General features: G+C 41.1%; 1 protein-coding gene across 1 annotated transcript; it reads right to left on the bottom strand.

Annotated features, from left to right (window-relative positions):
* On the bottom strand, positions 1-9,439 carry pfkmb (phosphofructokinase, muscle b). The gene is made up of 20 exons (XM_049583413.1): positions 9,328-9,439; positions 7,930-8,119; positions 7,579-7,744; positions 7,445-7,489; positions 5,642-5,750; positions 5,444-5,539; positions 5,269-5,361; positions 5,023-5,148; positions 4,811-4,875; positions 4,652-4,715; positions 3,940-4,086; positions 3,786-3,856; positions 2,678-2,765; positions 2,389-2,541; positions 2,137-2,301; positions 1,995-2,056; positions 1,787-1,898; positions 799-898; positions 605-710; positions 1-237 (listed from the first exon to the last, which is right to left on the bottom strand). The coding sequence occupies exons 1-20, from the start codon at positions 9,340-9,342 to the stop codon at positions 96-98; spliced, it is 2,115 nt and encodes a 704-aa protein (XP_049439370.1). The 5' UTR covers positions 9,343-9,439; the 3' UTR covers positions 1-95.
* Between the last annotated feature and the right edge of the window lie 17,910 nt (positions 9,440-27,349).

The raw sequence follows: 27,349 nt of genomic DNA, 5'->3' as shown, positions 1-27,349 counted from the left end.
TTTTGGTGATAAAATGATTATCTTTATTTGTATTGCACTTTTCAGAGACAGATTTACAAAGTGCTTTTAAGAGAAGATGTTCAGGCATAGAAAAGCTACTTTGGAACAACGCCTCTCTTCTTGATGACGTGCTCCATCGCAGTCTTTTCAGAGGTGTCCAGGTTGATCTTGTACTTGGCCAGGATTTTCAGGATGGGCCTCAGCTTTAGCCACCACTGTTCCTTTGGAATACGATGACTGTGGAGGACAAAATTCATCAATGCACAGAGGAAAGTGAAAACAAAAAGAACACTCTTAAAGTCTATATAGCCAAAAAATGTATCCAAGATATTTAAATATAAGATAAATTAAGTCTATCTCTTTTTTTTTTGAGGCAGAACGACTCCAAACTCCCAACGTGGAGATTTTGACTTTAAAGCTAACACGTTAACATTCACAGGTCTATAAATATACAGTCCACTTGTTGTTATTCCCGTCCTCGTCCTCGTTAGCTCTCAACTCAAAAATAACATTTACTCAAGTTTTAACCCTGGTAAATACAAAACAATGCAGAAGAGAAGAAGAAGCAAGAAAATAACTTGACAGGATAGAAATAAAATCTTACTCAAAGTCAGTCTCATCTTTAAGTTCTGCCAGAGGCTGGAAGACCAAAGATCTCTTCCTCATGCCCAGCATACAGGCTGTATCTGGAGAGTTGGCAAAGATACGACCTGGAGGTTTGGGATTAAAGATAAAGCACACATTAGCACAAGTAGCACGGGATCCATTACACCACAATTGTGTACAACATGTCCTCACCATGTCTGTAGCATTCCTTCAGCTTCTCAGTCAACCATAACACAGACTTGATGCCCATCTTGGTGCCAAAATTCCTGTCGAAGGGACTGGGCGTTCCACCCTAATAACACAGGATAGGTTTCCTTATGTTTGTGAAATTGAAACTGGAGGCAAATATACAGTCTGCACTAGAGGTCTTCGTGGGCCTTCCCATACCCTAGAGCCCGAGACCCAACTTGGGTAAGGGTTCACATTTGAATGGTCAATCAAGTCCAGGTGGGGTCCCACATTATTACTGCTGGTCCTGGGACCATTTATCATAATGTGTTATACCCAAGCGGATTAGAGAAGACTCGTGGTCAGTGCTGATCATGGGAGAAACACATGAGTACCGTGTGTGTATGTTGGTGACGATTAGGCTGATTTCGGATCAGATCACAAGAGCTAAAGTAAAGTGAAGAAACGTTGAGGAGCAGCGTCACTGAGTTGGAGACAGAGCGGAGGAAAGATGAATAGTGAGCCTGACAGTATTCACAACTTGGATTATTTTACAAAAGACCCTTTTGATTCTATTGATCGTATTGTGATGTATTGTTACTGACTTAAGGAATATAAATGATCAAGGAATGAACACATATTCAGACTTAATGACGTCTTCAAAGGTAGAGGGTCACCATCTCTTTTTCCAGATACATTAAGATGTTGTATCTGTCATGAAAAACATGTATAGCAGCAACAGTATTTGTCGTAGTACTTTAATTACAGGGTTTGTCAGGTCCATAAAATAGACAGCAGATGCGTCCTGGGCCTCTCTCTTCTCAGACATGCACCAGGTCAGGTCTCTAATATCTCAGGCAAAAACAGGTCAGGTAAATATATATTTTTAAGTTTAAAAAAATTCAGTTGGATCTTTTCCAGGGTACAATAGGGTTCAGGTCTGACTGTTATGGACCCGTGAAGACCTCTAGTGTGCTCTCAACAAATTGAAGAGCTGTACCTAGTAGCTCACCTGCTGCATATGTCCAAGTACATTCTTCCTGCAGTCAAACACTCCCTTGCCCTCCTCTGAGTACAGGTTGAAGATAAAGTCTGTGGTGTAGTTGGCATTGCATTTCTCATTTCTGAAACAGACATAGAATATTGGATGAGGTGAAGCCACAATGAGCTGCAGAGTGTTAATTGTACTAAGACTAGAGAAGACAGCAGTTCCCACAAACCTCAGAATCAGTCCTCTCTTCACTGTGGTCTTCATCTTCTCCACCAGATGTTCCACATTCACCTACAAACAAATCAACCATCAGACCACTGATGTATGTCATCAATAAGCTTCCTCCCCTCTGAACATTCATAAGTACAGACCTCCAGGTCATGAATGTTGAAATGATCCTCGTAAATGTAAGCAGCATCAGCTCCGGATGCCAAGCCAGCCATGGTTGCCAGGTAGCCGCAGTATCCGCCCATAGTCTCAACAATGAACACTCTTCTCTTGGTGCCGGCAGAGGACTGTTTGATCCTGTCGCATGTCTGGGAAAGGAGAGAGAGGGGAAGAAGAATATAATGATGGTTTTTTGAATTGTCTGATGTTTGTTTTGTATTCCATAAGAGTTTTACCATGGTTATAGTGTTAAGTGCAGTGTCGGCGCCGATACTGAAGTCAGATCCGGGAACATTGTTGGAAACAGTAGCAGGAATAATGACAAGTGGAATACAAAGCTCCTCGTACTTCTCTCTAGCCTGGACCATTTCCATACCCCCAACAAATGCCTAATGAAGACAGGATGGAAGAAGGAAGTTAGAAAAATGTCATCTGCAGTCCGTGTTTTAATATAAGGGCTGTGCTAAGATAGGAGTTTTACACCAATACAAAAGAAAACAAAGCCTGTGTAATTCAGCTGCTCACCTCAAAGCCTCCAATAATGATCATCGCATGAATGTTGAACTTAGTGATGCTCAGACTGATCTCCTCCATAGACTTACTTGGCAGGCCCCTTTATAAAAGGGAAAGAAACAAAGTCATGGTAAAGTCCACATGCTGAATGCAACAATGGCAACTGTTGCATTGCCTCACATTGCCTATGTCTTTGCAAAAGCGTTGTACTTGAACACACAGCAAAGACCACAGCCAAGAGAAATAACTCTTTATACCAGCAGGTGGCGGTAGACTATATGTCATAAAAAAGGGAAACTGGAAGACTGACAGGACGGATTCAAGACACTAGTTAGCTAATTAGCACATCAACAACACAACTTGATGTTGGAAGAACAAAAGACATTTATTGTGCGCTAGCAAACAGTAACACCAACGCTTACAAACCATTTCTGACAAACAGCTCAGTGGCTAAAAATATAATATAGCAAGCTTGTTTTGATGTCAAGCCTTCTTGACTTTAGCCGTTTGTTTGCTTTCCTTACTTCTGTTACTCTTCTCATGCACCGAGCTAAAATGCCAGTCAGAGTGATTTTACTCACAAATAGGCTCTGCCACCTCTGAAGCCGGTTCAACATGGTGAATCAGCCAAAAAAAAAGCTGATGAGGGCCAATGAGGGCTGACTGGTGCCTACGGTGCGGGACACACCGCAAAAACTAGGGCAACAGATGCTCACTGGCGCGAACAACGGCAACAATGCTGAAAGAGCTAATGGTGTTAGTGGTGGAAACTGAGGGGTGGGTGCTATGCTTCTGTGACGACACTGTCCCAGTGCCAGAAGTAACTCTGTATGGGATAGCCAGTGGGATAAACATGCAGGACTCACATACACTAAGATGCACATATGGCCAGCACCACAACCACAGCAACTAGAGGAGCTAGAATTGCAATACACACAGAGGGAGCGTGACTTTATTCTCTGCTCAGGATGCCATTACTTACCCCATATCTTTACACAGCCAAAAGTGCTTTGCTGCTATATTAATGTTCTAAATGTTGCATATCGAACCTTTAAAAACACTGAAACATTGCACTGTTATTATTACTGTACCAATCAATAGGTTTATTGAAGTATCTCACCTCTTTGTGCCCAGGAAGGAGCCCCCCTTTCCAGTCCAGCCTGCCACTCCAGACCAGCCGATAGGCTCAATCTGTGCAGGGAGAGTGCGTGCTCTATCAAACTCTGAAAGTAAAAGTGTTCTTGGCTGTTTATGTCTAAATAAGGAGAATTTACCATTCCTTGAGCCAAGCCCTCAAAGCCGTCGTGCACTGCCAGCATCTGGTGGCCCTGGAGGATCCCGATCCTGACAGCCGAACGGACTGCAGCATTCATTCCAGCACACGGAGCTCCCACGTTTAATATGGCAATGTTGATATTACTCTGGCATGGGCACATTCACAGAGACATTTTTAAGGAGAAATGTATTTTCCACTTGGAGTTGTTGACTACGAGACAGTTAAAGGGACCTATTATGCTTTTCCTTATTGTTTTGTCTTATATTGCTCATTATATAGTGTTTTATTTCATTTCAAACCTTTTTATAAGACTTTGGAAATCAGCTAAGGGAGAGCCTCATTTTCAATTATGCCAAGCATAAACAAAGACCTAAAAAAAAACAATCATTAAGGAAACCCCTAAACCAATATCTTTACATATGTAAGCAAAGATGCTGAGATACGGAAGACCCAGAATAGCTGACCAATCAAAGCAGACTGTGCTTTTTTAGAGAGGGCCTTAAAGAGACAAGCACTAAAACGTAGCATCTTAGACAGAGGGTGAAAACAGGTGTTCCTGCACAGACAGTATGAGCAAAATGAAGTGTTTTTGAACATTAAAGCATGTAAATGTGTTATAGTATAAACCCAACATAAGAGTATGAACCTGAAAATGAGTATAATAGGTCCCCTTTAATGTACAATAAGACAGTACAACTGCAGTTCCTGACCTTTGTGTCTGGGAGGTGCACGTGAGCCAGCATTTTGTAAGTGTTCCAGTTGTTCTCAAAGCTCCTATTGCCCAGAAGAAAGCAGAAATGTACAGCTTTTTAAAACTCAATAGAGAACTTGGGAATGTCAAATGAATAATGCAAAAGTGCCTGCCTCACTTTCCCCTGAGCTTCACAGCATCTTCAAACCTCCCTTCAGCCATGGCTTTAGTGACGTCTTTAGTCTGATATGAGAGAGGGTGAAAAGACAATAAGGAAACTAGGAATTGAATCAGAGCAAAGTGTCACTTGTTGAAGTAACGTTAATTTGTCCATGTTGTACAAACTGAAGACAGAGGACTTGTTTGGTATTTGGAAAATATTTAGCTCACCACTTGCACACACTCCATGAGAGGCAGCCTGACAGCCATGTTTCCAGACAAACTGACCACACATGCGGGAGTGTCTGGTGTGGCCTCCAGCAGGGCCATCACAGCCTCCACACCCATCCTGCTGGCCTGAATCATGACAATCAAAGAACAGACACTTGGAGAAGCTGGTAAACTTGTATATAGTTATAAATAAGATTAACTGTTGAATATTTAAGATGTTTATATATGGGACAGTGGTCGTATTACCAGGATTCTGTCAAAAGCAGAGGGGGTTCCTCCTCTCTGGACGTGGCCCAAGATGGTGGTGCGGGTGTCAAAGCCTAACTTCGCTGCTACCAGCTGGACAGAGAGATTATAAATGTATTTCTCATGTGAAGAGTCTGTGTGCATACTGGTATATTGGAGATCTGCTATTACTGACCTTTTTGACATCTTCACATGTGATAGCTTTACCGTTTTTGTCAATCGCTCCCTCTGCAACAATGATAATATTCAAACGGGAGCCGCGGCCTCTTTGCTGAGAAGAACAGAGAAAACCTTTAAGATGAACAAGCCGACTGTTTTTTAGGAGCTAGATTGGGATTCAGTCATTGAAGAGGATACAGGACAAAACACTTACATCCATCAGTCTTCTGCATAAATGCTCCTCCCATCCGTCATCTGGGGGCATCTCTGGGATGAACACCCAGTCAGCGCCACAGGCCAGAGCTGTCACTAAAGCCAGGTAACTGTAAGTAAAGCATCATACGTTGGCATCTCGTGCAAAACTAAAATGTATTCAAAGATTTCAAATCAGAAATTTGACTTTTGTCATAAAATGAATTCTTGGTAGGATGAATAATCCTCTGAAGTAACATTTAGACCATGGACAATAACACAGTAAATATGTCATCAAATAAACTGCATCATTTCATGATAAACACCATCTTAGAGGTGGAGCAGAATATTTTTTTTAGGGAAGACCAGTGGGGTCACTTTAAAGAAAGAAAACAATTCTAGCGCCATTATCAGGTCTCAGTTATAAGTTGTTCAGTACACTGGTTTATGATACCAAAACTAAAACCTGCAAAACTAACATTATCATCAGCCTCATCTTGACTTTGAGGTAATTGCTAATTAGCATGTTAACATGCAAGATGGTGAACATGGCAAACATCAATGAAGGTTCAGGAACAAGACCACACTTCTCACTAATTCAGTCTTTCGCAGATGTTAGTCACAATTTTCACGACCTTCCCCCCAAACCCTGCTTTGCTCTTAGTATGATGGAACGGTGACTCAGCATTAGCACCACTGCCTCATAACATGAAGGTCCAGGATTTTCCAGGATTTTAACCTCAGAGTGATGATAAATCAAAACGATCATCGAGAAGTGCCCCCACCCTGAATTCTTGTCCCCTGGATTCCAAGGCACTCCAGGCACCCCATTTGTCTTTGTGCAATCAACCCCCTTTTACCCTTCTCCTCAACCTTCAATCATCCCACTGACTACCACCTTTACCCAATCTTTCACATGGTCCAGTGGCATGGTAAGTGGATAACCTGCTAAACACCAGGACTGGGTTGCGCCAACTGGTCTTTACCAAGCCTAGTCAAAACAGCTGAGTTGGTCTTTGTTAGGACCAGTCTTTAGAATGGATTTAACATTGGTTGCACCGATCAAACCAAGCCTAGTCTTAACTACACCCAGTCTTGGACAAAGTCCTGGACGAACAGTGTTAACGTTAGCAGTCTTATTAAAGAATAAGGATGACGGCAGCATCTGAATGAACCAAACGGAGGTGCCATTTGCAGGTAAGTTTAAAGCTTCCTGCTGCTTAAGTGACCAGCTAATTTGCTGCAGCTTGATAACTGACATTAGTAGTGCATTTTCACTGGTTAATGTTGGTCCCTCGTTCAACAAGCTGAGGTGAAAGACAAGACATGTGTTTATGTTTAAGTTGGCTAAATAACAAAGAGACTTTGGTGTTCAAAGTTTGTGGCTCTTGTGTTGTGTATCAGGCTGCTGATACACAGATACAGCAGAGATTTTGACTTTATGCCTGCTCCTGACTAGATGTAGTCTGGTCTTATTGAGAAGGCTTAACACCAGATGGTTCAACAGCATAACTATGAGGTCAGACTCAGAACGCCAACTTATGATTGATTTAGCTTAAGGCCAAGCGGAAGCCCTGTTGGTGCCAAAGCATTTTAGCATTGTTATTGTTAACATGTTAGTATGTCGCTGTTAGCATGGCTACAGACTCTTAATCTTTTGAACCTGAGATTTCAATGTAGTAAATAGGGACATTTCACTTGCTCCTCCCTAGATAGTAGTGTATAACCAGCGGTTTAGCAACTGTATCATATTATTTTACAACCACATACATAAATGAACCTCTAATCCATACCTGCTCACAAAACATACACAGGCTGGACTCACCCACAGTGCCTGCCCATCACCTCCAGGATGAAGGTCCTCTGGTGACTACAGGACAACAGATATCACGTTAAGACTCTTAAAATGACACAGCAAGTCTATCCAATAAATAAATGCATAAACAGTTACATGCATACCTCTGTGCTGTGGTGGTGATGGCATCCACTATTTCTATTATGCGATGCAGTGCAGAGTCCGTGCCGATGGTCATGTCGGTGCCACAGAAGTCATTGTCGATTGAGCCCACCATGCCAACAATATTGAGATGGGAGGAATTCTTGGCCTCAGTTGCCGTGATCCTACCTGAGATCACAGGTTAAAATGACAACTCAAATTGGGGCTGAGGTCTGAATTAGCAACATGCCTAGACCAACATTAACTTGTAATATACAGCACGTCAGTACAGAAAGGCAGATATGTGCAAAGAGATATTTTTTATTTGAGGTCGTGTTACTTAGAAAAGTGAATTTTGGGCTCATTTGTCTCACCAGTTTTGACCAGATCTGCCAGCAGCTCACTCCACTCAGTTCTGAACTGGTTGGCACCCGTCAGACTGCCATCACCTCCAATCACACACAGGTTGGTGATGCCCAGCTTGACCAAGTTACAGGCAGCCTTGGTGCGTCCCTCCTTTGTGCGGAAATCCTGACAGCGGGCACTTCCAATAACAGTCCCACCCTGATGTCGAGCAAGAAGACAGGGTTTCAAACAAGGATCACAAGGGGGCAGATAAGGAGAAGGGGTAGGATTATCTGAAACTTAGGACTGGAGTGGCCATCTGGCAGACTGGGCACTTACCCAGTGGGCGGATGTATCTTTTGGGCTGACACCACTGTCTTTTTTTGTGTTTTTTGTCTGACTGGCCAATAAAACAGGGGAAACAGACCATTATTTTTTATCTAAACTGATACTGGACTGGCAAAAAAGGAGTGCCAAAACGGACAGGCAAAAGACAGGCACGTCAGGCAGGATGGTGTTGTTAGGCCTGGGTGTCCAAAGCTACAGCCCTGAATGTTTTATGAATAGCCCTGGGCCTCTAAAGACCCTTTCAGTTACTTGCTGACTAGACAAGTAACTGAAAGACTATCACACATTCTCACATTCCTACGTGTGATAGTCTTTGTAGCAGCCTGTCAAATTAAATACAGGTCTATGTGTGTGCATTTGTGTGTATAGATACATACATATATACAGTACATATTTTTATTATATATAACATCATAGGAATAGATTTTGGGGGACACAGGGGAAAGGATATTTAGACTATGTGCATTTTCCCCCTAATAAAAATGTAAAAGTAGCAGAGGACTTTTGTTTCAACTGACTGCTAGAGCACAACCTCAAAAGCAACAGTTACAATCTGCATGAACTTAAAGACAAAGCAACGATGCACAGTTGAATAGGAAATTACATCTCCACCATTACTTGATGAGTAAAGGGCACAAATCGGTGTTTAAAAATTCACCAGAATGCAGGAAATGAAATGTTTGATGTTCAAAATCTCTCCCAGACCCCCTGCTTAATATGTGCCCCCCAAATGTAAAAGAAAATAATATATGATTGACATTCATGTGATCTCACATTTGTGTGATTGATTGTGAAAGCCCAGGCTGGGCCAAATTACCAGGGCCAATTTTTTCTCCAAGTCCAGGCCTGCTGAAACCTAAGCACTCATGTCTATTAAGTGTTAAGCTATTTAAATGAACTTTAGCATTCAAGTGACCTTTTATGACACTGATCTGACCTACAGAACTGCAGTGTAAAGGTATAAGAGTTGCTAAATTTACATGGATCATCCACCCCCTTCACTGATCATAAGTTAAAAACAGAGTCGTGTTAAAGAACATGCAGATTATATGTTTTTGCATCTTTGTGCTTGTTCTCACCAGCTGTAGCATCATTGACACACTCTCCCAAGTAGCAGGGCGAATATGGTCTCCTCCATCCACCAGACCCTGGTAACCCTGTCAACAAAAACAAAATACCACCTCCTTGAACAGGGATCATTGCTGGGAAGAAGCTCCAGGCTTAATTATCCGGGCATATTTATACTCTGACATGTGCATGTTATTTCAGTCCAACAAGTGGTGTGTTAATTATATTGGGGATTTGCTGATTATTTATAGGCAATGTGGATTTGGTGTGATTGGCAGAGGAATACTGCTGAAAACAATTGGTTGGTCAAAAGAAAATCGTGTGACTGATGAACTGCTTACACAAAAATGGCAAACATTTACTGGCTCCAGCCTCTCAGCTGTGAGTGTTTGTCATTTTTTCTGTTCATATTATTGTAATTGAAGAACTGTTGGGGTTTTGGATTGTCGGACAGACAGTTCATGCAAACACAAAATAGCACCTGGAGCTGTGGCAACTTGATGGTGGGCATGGGCACAGTGTGTGTGTGTGCACATTAGCCTTTATAATTATATGAGGACCTCACACAGGTGGAGAAAGAGTGATTGAATGGAATAATGGGAAAATGGTGGTAAAGTTGTCAAACAGTACTATATTTTATTTGACTGAACGTTCATTGTAAGTAAGAGTTAAGTTGTCAGTGATAGTGGGGAGACTTGTATTGCAAGAAAGGAAATTGGGCTTCTGCCTGCAGTCTGAACAGCAAGCGGGTCGCTTAAAGGACAAGATGTGGATAGATTAACCTTCATGGTGCCAAAAGCATCTCCACTTACAGTGTAAAGAAGGAGAAGGGAGAGAGGAAGTAAAGGAAGGCCCTCTCAGTCTCACCTCACTACTTAACAAATACATGACGGAAAGGTCAAGCCTCTAAAATTAGCCCTCGTGGCAGCATTAGAGAGAGGAATAAGGAACAGAGGAAGAAATTTGGACTAAAGGACTAATAGATATTAAGGAGACTAACAAGGTAAGGTTTAATCAGAATTATGTATTTTGGAGAGGGTAAAAAGAAGAAAGGTGGAGGTTAGCAAGCTGTGCAGTTTTGTATTTACACACTTGCCCTTAAGTCTCATAAAGTTCAGAGAGGCAGAAAAACAGACAGATAGAAAGCTCACTGTCTCACATGCTCGGACTCCAGGGTTGTGTGGGGTCAGTGAAAGGTCACGGTGGAGTTATTCCTCATCAAGTTAAAGGTCAGAGGAGAGGCTGTCTCAGTCTGTGGTCGTAGCAGCTTTAGCTGAAGGAATTCATGCTGCCCTTTTCCTTAAGTTAGCTCAATGAGATAGATAGCTGAGATAGCTCTGAGGTCATTACAGTATTATTATCACTAATGAAATAAAAATCAAGAGTTGTCAAATTTGATATAAACAGGAGCTGCAATCATGCATGACTGAAAATGACAGTGAAAATGGGCTAGACTTCTGGCAAAAAAGCAGGGTTACTTCAGATGCAAAAGGAATTTTAGCACAGATCCTACACTGTGGAGATATATGTATGCACTTTTCCAAGACAACCACAGACTATTCAAGAGACATCAAATCCAGTATTTCTAGGTTTCTGACTCACGACACGTCATTAAACCCTGCTGTTGAGTTACTAAGTAGTGGCTTCCCACACACCAGATCCTCTCAACCACCTGCTGAGGCAAACAAACAGCAGACACGCTCTGACTTGGCAGTCCACACTCACATACCACCCTGGAAACACTTCACATACCCTGAGCATCGCCTCCCGAGGTCAGCACAGCGATCGCCCGACCCACTCCCATCTTGGTGGGGTCGATGGTAGCTGTTTGTGCCATGGTCCTGGAGCTGAAGCCGGCTGGGGGAAAGAGGCCTTGAGTGTAAAAATCCTGCTGTACTGTGTGGAGTACGAGCAGCGTCTCACCTCTAACTCAGCCTGCCTGTTATGGAAAGTAATACCAGTTGCAGAGTGCACTGCATAACTACCCTCTTGGCAGACATGAAGACACACATAGTTGCACATACATATTTAGATGCATGCACGCACTCACGTACGCACGCACACACACACACACACACACACACACACACACACACACACACACACACACACACACACACACACACACACACACACATGTGTGCACAGTGCCTATTAAAAGTATTCAACGCCCCTCATCTCCCACCTCCTCTGTCATTTTTCATATTTCATTTTACAAGATTGAATCAGAGTGGATATTTTTAGGCTTTTTCACACTTCTCACAAATACAAATATCTAGAAATTTATATAAATGAAGTTCAAATAAAATGCACTGCACTGAATTATAGACTGTGAAGATTTTAAGATGCATGGGGACCATAGGTGAACAGCAGTTTCCACAGTGACCACTGCAGGGCATTAATATCGCTATTTTTAATCCTCCCCCGTTTATCTTATGAGTTTTACATTTGGGGACTTTGTCATGCTGGAAAATGAATCTTCCTGATTCAACTTGTCTTGCAGCAGCAGGTTTTCCTCCTGGATTTCTATGACTCTATCTGTTTCAGGAAAATAACCTGCTCTTGATTTTCACAAAGGGACATGTAAAAAAAGCATATAAAAAAGTGTACTTAAATTTTGTTACATCTTCGTCCTTGGTATGTTTTGGTATCTTTATCACAGGTTTGTTTAAAATCTTTCCTCGTCTTCATTATGTGCTCTTTGCCAAAAAATAAGTGGCTGTTGGCATGGGTGCAGATCCCAGGGGGGATGGGGGGGACATGTCCCTCCCCAAATTCTGAAAAACACAAATTGCGCCCCCCCCAATTCTAAATAGCCTAAATGATTGAAATTGAACAAATGTATACAATAGTCCTATATACTGGGAGAAAGGGAAGATGATGAGGAGAAATGGGAATCCGTGAGAGGCGAGAGATGAGAACGTGAGTGGACATAACATGCCTGAGACCCTGAAACTAGAAGTAGCATTAACTAACAGCAAAGCAGTGAAAAGGAGGGTGATGGCTGGTTCCATGTACTACTGGCTGTTTAAGAGAAATAAACAGTAAAGGTAAGCATATGATTCTCTGTGTAGTGCTTTTTGAATGACTTGGTGATGGTGATGAGCCTCTATGAAATCGTGAAATATGCTGGCAATCTCAAGCGCTCTGTGGGCATGATTTGCACGCGTGCAATTAAAAAAAATCACAACTGATTGTGTCCCCCCCAGACTTGTCATCAGATCTGCACCCATGGCTGTTGGACCTTTTAGATGAAGCTGTTGAAGCACATGTCGTAACTTGATTGCACCTCCATTCAGGGACATCAAATGGTTGCCGTGGTGGTGAGTGTGCGTGTGTGTGTGTGTGTGTGTGTGTGTGTGTGTGAATGTGTGTACTGTATGTTTGCATGTGTGTGGTGGGGCCCTTGTCTCCGTTCTGCGTGCTTAAAACAATGGATCGATTTAGATGTGTCATAGTGAAGAGGGCAAACACTTATGCAATACATTGTGTTTTGTAGCACTTCAGTTCCATTTGTGTTATTTTTAACATGAAAGTGGGTTTTTGGATGATCGGCATCAAAAATTTTTATTAACATCCACTGTGATTTAGTGCTGTAGCTATATAATATCTGTACTTTACTATCTGTCACAGCTACTGCAGATACAAATCAAACAAATATAAACATGCTTTTTGGCAGCATTATTAATTAAATTATGGTGAGATAATGACTTTTAGGTCCTCTCCTACCACTGGCCTCATGGGGACACTACATATTCAAACTGATAGCAATAGTCCTTTAGCTGCAGCCGAGCTTACCAGCATCTCTCGGTGGATTAGAGCTCGTGGTCGTCTTGTTTTCACATTCAGACGCAGAGAGGTCATCACCACCTGAGGAGCGAGAACCATGACACATTACCCAGCATGTGGCTCAACTGTACTGTTATGTGACCGTGCTGTGATACATCAGCTTTTATTACAGAAAACCTTTCATAAGGCACTCCACTGTACAAAGCAACTCACTCACATGATAGACCTTTTCTACAAAAGACAGCGTGCTCAAGCATTATTCCTCAGCATTTTCAAGCATCTGTGATCGCCATGTAACATCCTCTGTCTGTACATGGCAGGTTAATTTACTCCCACTGGCCTTGTTGTGTTTTTTGCTGTGAACTGCAGCTAATAGGCTGGTGACTGAGGTATACATACAGATGAAAAAGCACATAACCATATTCTTTATTCTAACAAAGAAACAAACAGTCTCCTCTGACTCCAGCAGGTCACATACGTCCAGCTCAATAAAGATAAATGCATTTCTCACTAAAAGATGAAATTGGCTGCACACAAACAAGACCGCTGGGTATTGTAAATGGATGCCTCCTGCTCACAAAGCCTATAATTCAGACAACTATTTGTACTTGTTTGTAATTTCTTCATGTAAGTAATTTGTGTATGGAGGAAAATCTAACCCCCATGATGCAACTGTCAGTTACTTTTTAATTGACTCCCCGTCCAATAGCAGGCACATTATACTGTGTTAGTCCGCTATTCATGTCTGGAATTATGAATCAGTTGAGTAATTAGATACAGCAGTACTACACCTCGATGTGGGTATGAGCCTGTGTGTGTGTCTGGAGGGTTTTGTGACTATTAAAGTATTTGCACAGTCACTGCAAATGAAGCTGATTTAATTTAAGTGCCAGCAATGTAGAAGTAATTACTTTATTTTCTGTCTCCTAACCAAGTATATCAGTGCATATTATAGTAGCAGTTGAACATAAACAGTGTGAAATCAAATTTAGGTAACAGCACAATGTGGTCAGTAATTGATAATATGTCTGTATAAGTTGATTAAAAATGGAAAAAAGAATCAATGGGACAGCAGTGTGGGTGGGAGGCGTGTCGTTTGCAGGCAGCTCACTGGAGTTGTCTTTAAATAGATACAAGATGTCTGGATGCAGATACATTGCTGCTATCTATAAAACACACAGGAGCCCCTCCCCTTTTTTACCGCCATTACTGTGAAACTGCAGAGTCATCTCAACAACTGGCCATGTAAAACTGGTCATAACTGTGTGTTTAAGACCTCTTAAATATACAGTATGACAACTAACCAACAAAAAAGGCATGGTGCAGTAAAAGTTTCCATAAGCTAATGCAACTTGTTGACAACAGGAACAATAACTTTCAAATATAAAAGGTGCACAGACCGAAATGACTCATCACAAACAAACACACAAATACCCACTCTGAATTCATACCTTGATTTTTCTTCTTGAGCCAGAGCAGCAGGCAGACCAGCAGTGTGACAGAGAGGAGCCACTGGGCTGAGAGGACGCCCGGGTACCACATCTCTCCTCTGTAGGAACCATTCTGCATCTGATCTATATTAATAGCTTTGATATCACTGTTGCATTGTGCATCGCTAAAGCATGGCGGGTAATCAGATACAATCCACCAGTGTCTGTACTAATCGGAGGGCAGTATTGCTGAGGGATGTGACACAGCAAACTGAAACTCTAAACTGTAATAATACAGTATTGTAAGTGGTGTTGATATTTAAGATTTTGGACTCATTTAAAAGCACATGCCCCGCCCTGACAGTCCTTATAACTTGGTGCAGGTGATGACAGGAAACATGAGATTGATAGTACATAAGGAGATGCACTTCTTTTAATTTAGACTTCATTTAAAATGTTACATTATAAATGAAGTCTAAATAAAAAGAAGAAGCGATTCATCTTGTTTGTGGTGCATCTACTTATTTACCATTGAAGATTTTGGCTTCATGTGACACAGCTTGACCACTTATGCCATCTTTTTTCAGATACACAAATATAATTGGCAAACATATGATCAGGCTAAATTTACCGTGAGTGGTCTTTTATTCCCATATCAGTTTGTCATATTCAAGGAATAAGTAACCCCCTAAAAAACCATTTGTATATCAGTTACTCACCCTTTGTTACGTTGAACTTGTGAAGAAAACATATTTCTTGCCTGCCTACTGTAATGGTCAACTGGGGTTTGAAGTATATCGTTAACACTCCCTACTGTTTATTCATCTATGATGTCCTTTATTAACACTATGCCTCACGACTATATTATCAGCGTTTGTTAAAAAATGATGTGAACTCCACTACTGTATCTCTCCACAAACAGTGTGCGTGACAGTATACACGTGGCTGTGTGTGACATGATATGGGGTCAGTGTTTATTTAAATCGCTGCTGAGTCACACTGCAGCCACTCCACAGCCACTCCACAGACAGTCAGCAGACTGTCAGCTATGTGGCAGCGTGGCTCTGGCACTGGAATGACTATTATGCCAGAGCAGGCTGAGATTACAATGCTGAGGCACAGGCAGCCTGACAATGTGGAAGCACACAGACACTTCTTGCAGGCCCTGTACACACATTTACAGTATATCTAATTGCAAGAACCCTCACTGACAAAATGCACAGCTGAGGCCCTAATCTTTAACGTGGACCTACATGTACCATGCATGTAAAGGAAATGAAATCTACAGAGCGGTGCAATCATTTCTAAGATTGCCTGTTGATATTAGACTTGTCATGACCTGGACTGGAACTTAACAGCAGAGTAAGGAGAAAAATTTAATTCTGCAAACAATGGATCCTCTGGGTCTTTATAAAAGTCAGAATCATATCAACACATAAAAAGTATTAAACACTGACCACCTAATGGAATAAAATACAAGATTGAAATTGATGAGTCATAGTAGTACTAGGGTTGAAAGCTCTGTCCAATCTCTTCCTCTAACTTAAACCTGTTTGGAGGTGGAAATAGTTGGTTATTAGAGCTCTTTCACCATAATATGACCTTTGACCTCTTCCCTAATCTTAAACTGTTTGGATATGGTAACAGTCAACTGTTGGAGCTCTTTCACTCTAACCTTAACCGAGACTTCTTCTCATGATTTTAACCTGTTTAGAGAGCTCAGTCTCACTCCGAAGTCGTCAAAAACCAACGAAAAAAGGCATTCTTTAACGTCGGCATGATATGTGACCAGTTGCCAGCGCCTGGCAGCAGCACGGGGTAACATGGCAGGACAAGGATGAAAGTTAAGACGATGAAAGTCTGAGTGGGACAGGCGGAGGGGTGGTGGATGGGTCCAGCCAACACTGATTTTCACCTGAGGGAGCGGTGTCCGCATCCCGTAAGATTATAAAGCCAAACGTTGTTCTTTTTTCATAAAGCTAACCACGTGTGTTTGTTGTTGAAGGGAAAAAAAAAGTAAATTCACAGTGTTGTACTGACGTAGCACCTTTATTTTGAAAGAGACTGTATGTAAACAGTAAATTTCCTGTGAAAACAGAAGAGTATCTTGAAAGAAGACAATGCATGTAACAGGCAGAACTTGACACGGTGTCCTAGAACGTCAACAACCAACACACCCAGGGAACGTTGTATGTGGACGTTGAGAGTCCATTACCAAACATAATACGTGACAAGGCCGAAGTGAGAATGTGTTGGTTCAGAGATGGTAACAGTCAAAAACTACTGACTTCCTAATCCTTCAATGTTTTTCTTTTATATTCTTTTACCGGCTTAAATATTTACTTGACTAATTTTCATTATTTAAGTATTTTTATATATTTAGGGCTGAGATATGTTTAAGAGTTGTTCTTCATACAAACAGACTGTCATCATCCAGATTAAGACCTGTGACAGTACGATTGCATGACTCACAGTCATGATTGCAGTCCCCTAACCTAACACCAAATCTTAACTCTCAAGCTGCCCTTTGACAAAGTGAGAACTGGTCAGTGTCCTCACTCACCAGGTCTAACATTAAAATTGGTCCTCACAGGGAGAGAGCGCATAAGTGGAAGAAGTATTCGGATCCTTTATTTAAGTGAAAGTACAAATACCATCCATTCATCCATTATCTGTAACTACTTATCCTTTACAGGGCTGTGTACTGCGATACTGGGCAAGAGACAGGGTATAAATTCAAGAGGTCAACAGCCAGTCACAGGGTTAATACTACCACACTGTAAAAATAGTCCACTATAGGTGGAAGTCCTGCATTCAAAACCTTACTTTAATAAAAGTATCTAAGTATCACCAGCAACATGTACCTCTGTACTTGCATCATATTCTATAAGACTGGCATATGTTTGTAGAGTGGCTGTCCTGTGAGAACCGTGTAGTTGTATCTAAAAAAAAATAATCAGCTTTTCATGGTGTCAGAAAAACAGCCCTGTTTTCAGCTTTGTGACAATGCATTTTCCATCTGATCCAAGAGGGTTGTAGGGAGATGGTTTGGACTCGATAGCAAGGGTATGAAAAATAGTAATATAAAAATGTTGCTGAAGCTGTCAGACAATATAGTGTAGTTAAAAATACAATATTTGCCATTGAGCTGAATAAAAGTAAAAAAATAAAACTGAACCTTGAATTTGTATCTAAGTACTTGAATAAATGTACTTAGTTACATTCCTCCACTGTATACACCCAAACAAGCACTAGCATCGTGATAGTTAAAAGGCTTTGCTATTGGTGTGATTCATCAGCTCGTGTCATGACTCTCCGTTAACACCACCCTTTCCCACCAGCAGAATGACCTCTGGAGCAGATACATCACTGTGGACAAAGGGCAGCGTGTCATAAACACACGTCTCAGGTGGGGTTTGTTTGTGCAGCATCTTTCCAATACTGTGTGCCCCTGGTGGGGTTGAGCGACGTGTAGCCCTCTCTTGAGGCAAACCCCCGATCGATAGCACCATTTCCAGGTAATCCCCCCTCCTGTCTTCCCGGACAGTATCAAGTAACACTCGCACAGCCTGTAATAAACCATATGGATCAATACAACACCAGTTCAACACAAAACACTTCCACCTCGGCTAATGCAGTGAAATGTGGACTGGATATTGTTACAATCTGACCCCTCGCTGTCTCCAATTATGTGACACATACAGTAAGTAATTAGATCATGCTGTGTGAAAGAGAATGGGGTTATAAGATAATGACTTATGGCAACACAGTTCTCAATGATTGCAAAATGGTTTCCACTGGGAACGTGTAATTCAAATTTGCATAAAGAAACTGCTGTGACATTTAGAATATGAAGCTGCATATTTAACATTACATTACAAAACCTTTTTCTAATGACTTCTACGCTTCTTTGTCTTCCTCTTTCTACCTACTTAACAAACTGTTACAAGTGTTTTCTGTCCTTTCCTCACTTTTCCTTGTCAGTCCTCCTCACACATGCACTCTAACACACAATTGCACACATAAGACTACATGGTTTTGTGCAGAGATAATTTCGACGCCCTTTATTGTTAAGGTGAGGTTTCTTAAATAAATTCATTTGCCAATTCTTTCTTAATTCCCTATTTATGTTTTATTCCACATGCTACAACTTGGGAGAGTCACTTGCTATGGCTGCAGCAGACAGTTGTGAGTTAGTATCTCAGTCTCTTTAAAAATCGCTAAGACAGAATGATTATACTGGATCACCTTGGTGCGTTAATTCAGTCTAGGACAGGGTTGCACAACGTGGTTTTTCAGGAGGGCACATTTGTAAAATGACAGGAGGCCACCAGTCAGTTAATAATCAATATATAATATATAATATACAATATAAAATGATGAGCCCAGAGCTCTGTCAAGAAGTCCACAGGACCCCACTTGCCACCCAGGAACCTACTGCAAGCCAGATTTGTCCCAGATGGCCGTAAATCACTGGTCTAGGATCTTTGTCTAAGAGCTGAATTAGTAGCTATTGATTAGTTGATTAAATAAAAGATCAATTGCATGATTTTCATATAATTCCAACTTCTCGAATATGAAAATTTACAGTCTTCTGTGACAGTAAAGTGAATATCTTAAAACAAGCAGTCTGAATACGCCAACATGGGCTTTATAGACCCAACAATCAGTGTATTAATCACTCAGCACTCTGTAAAGTGTGCAACAATTTATTCATTTATTTATTTGTAATAATTTGAGGCATTCAAGGCATATGCTGGCACTGCTTGTGTTGCATATGTGTGAATGCGTGTACGTGCAGTGTGTGTGTGTGTGTGTGTGTGTGTGTGTGTGTATGTTTAGAGTATAGATGAATGATAACTTATCCCCTCTTTTGTTACTTATTTATTACTTTTATAATGAGTTCTGTTTTATTCTGTGCATCGAATTTCATTGCATTTATTTACAATGACAATAAAAAGGAATTGAATTGACAATGATTGACAGAATATTCCATAATGAGAATATAGTAGGTTCTTAGTTCTGTCTAAGACTAACTATATAATAAAGCCAAAATGCCAATTTGACTAAAAATTAATTAATAATATTATTAAACACATTGCAACATAAATGCCACTGTACAAGTGGAAACTGAAAAACAGTTATGAAATCCATTAATTTTGCTGAAGATCTCAATTTAAAATACCAAATAGATATCAACATTACAAGAACAAATAAATCAAGTCTGTTCTGACTTGGCATTGCTTCCATGGGATTAAACTGATGTTAAAAAGTAATCAGAATCTTCAATACAAATTCTGACTAAACCTCCTTCAGCTCACAGTCAGCCAGCAGGTGGCAGCATCTGATCTTTCCCCTCTCTGTGTTTATCGGGGTTGGAGAGGCATATGCAAAGCCCTGGCCATAATAAATCATGCACTGAAAGTGTCAGCGCAAATTTTGTTAGATTTTATTGCAGTTTAATCATCTCAATGAATGTTTTAATAGGCTGATATTTCAGAGAGCGAATGGCAATGCAGTGATAAATTGTGTGGGGTGCATTACCTCTCCCCCTCTCTCGCCTTTTCGCTGCAGAGAATCACTAATGTAGACCTGCACAGCTATTTGTCCACTTATTGCAGGGGAGTCTTGTGTGATATAATTAGATTATTCATATTCATTTGAGAACAAACAGAATAATCTGTAATTGGCCAGCAAAGCTATAAGAGCTACTGGTTCTGATTTTTCTCACTGGTAGCGCTCCAACTTTTCCCTTTTTCTTATTTTAGTTTTGCATTTTCTTATTGTTTTGCTTTCCTTCTCTTTCCTCTGAATACATTTTATGAATTCATCAGGTTGGACCAACGTGCTCCACCTTACTCACAGGCCTCCCACACCATTTAACATGTCCTTACCCCTCCCCCTCTCTCTGAGGATTGCTCTACTTCTCCATTTGTCATCCCCCTTTCCCCCTTTACCATTATGTACATATCTTAATCGGCCCACTTTCCTCCTCTCCTCGATTCCATCCATTCCTTGTTTTAGGTTTTTTCTAGTTCTTCCTTTGACCTTCAGTTCCCTGGCTTCATTACTCTCCCCCAATTTCTGTTTTTCCTCCCTGTTTTCCTGACCATAAGGTGGTAATGGAATGCAGAATCAACATGGCTGTGACATTTTGGGCACCGATCCTCGCCCCCCTCCTCAGGCGTTGTCTCATATATACTGTTGTCCTCTGCCAGCCTGGATGTATGATGTGTGATATGACTCTTCTAATAAGGACATGGATGAGAGAATGGAGTAGGCTGGGGGCTGTAATTAAAGACCGAAGGGTCCCTGTGAATAAGTAGGGAGGGAGGGGAGGTAAAACGTTGGCTATCTGCTGCTGGAACAATAAATCAACCTGCCCCTTTAGCCGCCCTCAACACAATATCACGACACACCATTCAGCCCCCCTCTTTGCAAAAGCAATTCCGTCATGTCTTGTTAGCTCATTCGTCTTCATCAGCACCAGTGGGAGGTTTGGACCCCCCCAACCCCCCCAACTCACCTCCAGCTGCCCCCCCCTCCCAATGCCAGGCGCCACTGATCAAAGCAGAACCAACATCAGCATGGGCATGGGTGTCATATCACTCTAAAACACACACACACATGCACACACACACACACACACACACACACACACACACACACACACACACACACACACACACAGTGCAGTGCAACAGCTGAAGTGGTAACAACAGTTAAACTAATCTTAGCTTGGCCATGCAGATCCGGGTCGCGCAGTAATGTTATTAATGAACGCATGGTTAACACACACAGCGCGCTAATGGCATTCAGGGCCAATTAAGGGATGACTAATTAATGAGACATTTCCTATAAGGCTTATTGATATGTTAATTTGCAGTCATATAAATCACAGTCTTAATTGTACTGCCTTCAGATAATAAGATTTTCATTACACATAATGATGAATTGTTAAACCAGCTGAGTGGTTTATTCACCAAATGATTTTTTTTTCTCTTTTTTTTTGAAGAAACAGAGCAATCCTACATGACAATATGAAAAACATATTTTTGATTGTATTGTTTGAGTTTATTATTTGTTACTTTGTTTTATTATTCGAGCCAATAAATAAGTTAAAACTAAACTGAACTGACAGCACACTTCTGCTGTCTCCCTCACATTTTTTTCACGACTGGGTGGTTCCCAGTGTGAACAGTCTGTTTCTGTGGCTGGGTTTTAGTGTTTCGGTTCAAGTGCACCTCCACAGTAGCTGTCAAGGGAGGGGAGGGCATCGTTTTTCCCATCCTCATTTTCCCAGATGATCCAGGGACTCAAACTGGGAACTTTCCCATTACACGTTTTCATCTTTAACCTTGAAGGCTCATCTAAAGCTGAAGGTCTGATATGAGGAATGTGTGGACAAAAGCTTGAGGGCAAAAGCTGTGCATCTGTTATATATGCATCTGGAGCACACAAACAGTATCTTAGATCATCTTTACAAAATTTAATTCATGAGAGCAGTTTTTGATATTTTTACAGCCCTCTGTGATGTGGTGCATGGTAAGGGGCAAGACAAGGTCAGAGTGGATGTAATTTACTATAAAAGTAGCTACCACTTTGAGCTCATTGAAGCATAAGAATTTAGATATTCTGACAGTTTTTAAGATTAGAAGATAAGATTTAAGATTAGAAATTTGTCCAAATGCAGGATAAAGGCCCTTTTTTAACCAGTGGTGGGTTATAACTACGTACATACTCAAATACTGCATTTGAGTATAGTTCTAGAGTACTAGAGTATTTCTATTCTAAGATACTTTATACCTCTACTTCACTATAATGCAAAGGGTACATTTGTACTTTTTGCTACTTTTTACAATATTAATTTAACAGTAATAATTACTAGTTACTTTTAAGATGAAGATTTCATACAGAGAAATGTGATCAGTTTACAAAGCACAGTTGTATCTAATTGCCAAACAGTATATACAACTGGTAAAATTAGCTTCATCTTGACATAAAATGCTGCTGACATGTTAAAGAATCAGATCAATCAATCAAATTCCACAAATATATTTATGATAAATGAGATGTTCTAAAATGGCTCTTTTCGCATCATGAGTACTTTTGCTTTGATAGCCTACTAATACTAATGTACGTTTATGTAAGTGAGATTTTTAATTTACTTGTTATGGAGTGGACATGGAGTTTTAACTAGTGCTGGAATATAGCTAAGTACATTTACGCAAGTACTGTACTTAATTACAATTTTGCCGTACTTGTACTTCTCATTTTATTCTACTTTGTAGTTCTACGCAAATCTTAGCGGTGATATTGTACTTTTTACTGCACTACATTTATGCGAGCGAGAGCTTTAGTTACTAGTTACTTTGCAGATTTAGACCACAAATACATTAAATCAACTAATAAATTTGGATATATTATCACAGGTTAATCAAACCAGCAATATATAAAGTATTTCAAATGAACCCCACCTGTACCAGCTGCAACATTAAACTGATAAACACATTAATGCATCAATAATTATAAGTGAATGCATTCTGCATAATGCACACTTTTGGTATTGTAAGTACATATTAACAGTTTTGTACTCTTGCTTAAGTGGAAATTTAACTGCAGGACTTTTTCTTGTAGCAGAGTATTTTTACGCTACTATTATTAGTAGTGTATACATATTATTATTAGTATTATAGAATATACAGTGCAGAATATATTATATATAGTACTTTTACTGAGGTAGAAGAAGTGAGTCCTTCTTCTACCACTGGTTTTAACATTGTGGCATTGATACTTCTTCCTGCATTCTGCGTTATGGTTGAGGGTGTCTGTTACACTGGTGTAATTTACAGAACATACTGTTCATTTTGAGTGTAGTTTTTATTGCTAAATTTAGATCCAATCTACATATTTAAGCCATGATGCTCTAGTAGAGAAATACTTTTAATAAGGTTGGGATTTTTTCTTCCCGCCTTACACAACAGGGTCACAGAGTTCAGCCATTAATTCATCCACACAGTTGCAGAATATGACACGAGTTCCATCCTGGCTGCCATAAATAGAGGGGTTTGATCTGAATGCTATGTCATTAGTGGTTTGGTGGCAATGGAGAATAATAATGCAGATAAACAATGGATGTGTCTGCTCCCACACAGCAAAGACAGGCGAGCTGAGAAATCCTCGCTGCTTTGCTCTTTTGCCACCGGCTACAAAACATTCAAACGTCTGGAAATGTTTGTCTTACTTGATAACACAACACAGGAGGCGTGTTTAAATGAACAGAGCTCCTGAGCTGAATCTCACCTGACTGACTTTAATGACTGCTCCGTCATTAGGATGTTAATCACACAAGTCTAATTAAGCTGAAGAGATATTTAACATCACATTGTTTTTATACGACACATGTGTCAACAATGAAAGTGATGAATATTTAGGATTTTTTTTACAGAAATATCAGAGACAATGAATCCCTACAAGCCTGAATAATGAGCCTTAACAAAAATAAATTTAACTTTAACAACTCTGATATTAAAGGAGTATATTATTGATGAGTGTAAACACACACGCACAAACATAGTGACTGTCTATCAATGCTTCACCCTGTCACAACGCAGCCCAGACAATTGACTGACAGCTGTCAATCCAGCTGATGAGAGCTGACGGAAGGGGTCAGCCATGGTACCAGGGGGCCGTCGTCAGACGTGTCGTCAGAGAGGGACGGGGTGGGAGGGGGATGGAAATAGACAAGGTCTGTCGTGGTCCACTGGGCTCTCCTCTGCCCCACCCCAGAGGGACAGGCTGGTCAGGGGGCGAGATAGATAGAGAAACACACAAAGAGACACAGAGAGAGAATACGAAGCCTCCTGGGTTACTACATGTTCAGCAAGAGATAGTCACAGCTATGGATATGCATGAATGTAGACACCTGACACGTGCACTCCACTCAGGAGCATTGTGTATGAAAACTCAGACTTAAATGTCTCTAAAATATCTGTCTGTCCATTAGTCTGATGGATAGAAGACGGAGAAGGGAAAGAACATGATAAAGAGGCAAATACATTAAGTAATAAGTTAGGAGGAGAATGCACCTCACGTCCCTGTTCTTACCGGGCGGATATAAATGAGTAAAAGAAAGGGAGAGAAATGAAAGGAGACATGAGACGAGAGAAAAGCTAAATGGCTGCAGGGAGGCATACAAGCATGCTTTTTTTTTTTTTATAAATAAGACTGTATATTTTGGTGACCGTCTCTGCAGAGGCGAGAGGAAGGGAGACAAGACGAGGGGAGAGGGTTTATAAAGCAGCGGGAGAAAGTGTCAAAAACAGACAGCTACATAGACAAAAGTAGGATGCTGAAATTATTCACCTTTATAAGGGTAAGGAGGGGAAAAAAGCAAACAGACAGTCAGAGAAAAGACTGCTGGTGTTGACAGAGGCTATTAACAGTCGGATGGTACTCTGAAAGACTCAAAGGAGAAATGGAGGGATCAGGCTGTATTCACAATGAAAATGGAGAGCAACAAAGAGGAGCCAGAGTGCAGAGAGAAAGGCAAGGAAATGTACAAAGAGAGGTGAGGAAACGTAATGGAGGAGAGGAAGCCAAGCTGTCAGTGGTCTTTGGTCCATGCTAACCAAACTCTCCAACATGGCTGCTGGTCACACACACATACACACACACACACACACACACACACACACACACACACACACACACACACACACACACACACACACACACAGATTCATTCCTCTTGCAGACTGTCTGATCCTCTCTCCTCAGGGAGGTGTTAAACTAGAGGAATCTGAGGGGCTTCCTTTGGACACCAAAGTGAGGGGAGTAATAATTCTGTCCCCCCCAGCACTCAACACAGACACACCCTTCCAACCAAAACACACACACTTACACACACAGCAAACCACCCACAGGCAGAGGTGACTGTTAGATTGAATACAGCACAGGTGAGTGTGAAGCAATGAGTGTTATCACGGTGGTCAGCTCTCATATCAGATCCAACACAAATCCCTCTGCTCTTCACCCGAAACCCAGAGTTGACAAACAACAGAGCCACGAGGAGGAAGGCTGCTGAAAAAGGACAGAGTTAGAGGTCAGTTACAAACAGATTTTTTAAAACAATATAAAGACATTTAAGTATTGATTTGAAGAAAAGGTTGGAACATGACAGCCAGGAGACAGAAGTAAACATTAGCACAAAACTTGGTAAAGAAAATAACAAGACCAAAGGCCTTCCAAGCTGGTCATCAACACGGTTAGAGGTTGGTATTTGGTTGAATTTAGGTTGACATCAGGTGACCACAGTGTCAGAATACATCAAATGCCAACGTTCATTTGATTTAGAATACTGGTGACAGATGATGTTGGTATTTTGTTGGTTTTAAGTTGTGTTGTTAAGTAATCAAAATCCAATGTCTTCCAGTCATCATAACGTGTACATCTACACAACATGAAATTCTGTCATGATCCAAGATTTTTTCTTTTCTTTTCTCTAGGATTGTGTTGGGTTTCCTGTTTGCATTCTTCCTTGTTTCATGTTTGTTCATTTTAAGCTGTTTCCTGTTTTATTTTGTTGATTCACTCCTTATGTGTCATGTCTGCTTTAATTTCCTGTCTTTGTGTGTCTTAGCCTTTGTCAGCCCCGCCCTGTTTAGTGTCACTCACCTGTTCTTACTCCCCCAATCAGTGCCTTTGTTTCATTTACCTACACACTTGCCCTGCGTTAGCCTCATTAGTTCTTCCTACTCCTGAGTTTTTCCCAGCCAATCAGCTCCCTGCCTGTTCTTCTGCTTCATCACTTGATTCCCCTCACCTGAGCTTCTCCGCCTTTTATCTCCACCTGCACTACATCCCCTCGTCAGGCTAGTGTGTAGGCTATTTAAGTCCTGGGTTTCAGTTCAGTCTTTGCTGGATACTTGATTTTGGTGATGTTCAGCTGCTGTATCCGTGAACTAAAGCATGATCTTTTTTTGAGCCGCTGTGGTCTGCTGTCTCCTGCGTTTGGGTCCACCTTCTCCACGCCACATAACACTGACATTGGCTACGGTTACATGATAGCTTCTCATTCGTAATGAAATAAATCTGAATGAAATAATTCGGAATTAAAGTCTTTCCAGGTAGTTTACATGGGAAATATTCATTCCGAATGAGGGTTTACATGGGAGATCAGTTTAAGCACCTTTATTCAGGTCTGCGCAAGGTTTGGGGCAGGGAAGGTTTCTGATTGGATAGGGGGCGGGGCGGATGTTACGTGTTTACGTTTACCGGAAGAAAACACTGTAGTCCTCGCTCTGGATAACAAGATGTTTGATGACGCCGTTCTTAGTGCCTTTTTCGAGCGTGTTTTGCTTATATTCTTGAAGCAGCAGTACGACAACAACCTTGTTCTGCTAATGCTTCATCTGTTGAGGAGTAGAAGGGAGGTAGAAGGTCGAAGAAGGGAGATAGAAGACCGTGCTGTGGCGAATGGAAACCGGTGAGTGCAACAAGTCCGACTGCTCTATCTCAGCCTGTTGCTATGTAGCCCGTTGCTATGCGCGCTATATACGTCATCGCGCCAGAAGGGCAAGGAAACGAGCATGCGCAGGAAGACCGGAATGAATTTAAAGAGGAATGAGTGTATACATGCACACAAAATTATTTCATTCGGAATGACAAATGGAATAAACCACCCCCTTTAATCGGATTTAATTTTCAATTGGAATGACTGTTTACATGACCACTTTTAATCGGAATGGCCTTTCATTCCGATTAAAAGTGGAATTAAACTGTGCATGTAAACGTACTGACTGTTAGATATTTA

This window comes from Epinephelus fuscoguttatus, linkage group LG1 (genome assembly GCF_011397635.1).
Source record: "Epinephelus fuscoguttatus linkage group LG1, E.fuscoguttatus.final_Chr_v1".
Lineage (NCBI taxonomy): Eukaryota > Metazoa > Chordata > Actinopteri > Perciformes > Serranidae > Epinephelus > Epinephelus fuscoguttatus.
Note: the sequence above shows the minus strand (reverse complement) of the source record. Positions and strands in the feature narration are given on the sequence as shown.

Coding starts and splice junctions, on each gene's coding strand:
- pfkmb (XM_049583413.1), bottom strand. Junction 2,766..3,785: donor TCCTTCCTGGGCACAAAGAG/GTGAGATACTTC, acceptor CCTTTTATAAAG/GGGCCTGCCAAGTAAGTCTA. Junction 238..604: donor AAAGATGAGACTGACTTTGA/GTAAGATTTTAT, acceptor TGTCCTCCACAG/TCATCGTATTCCAAAGGAAC.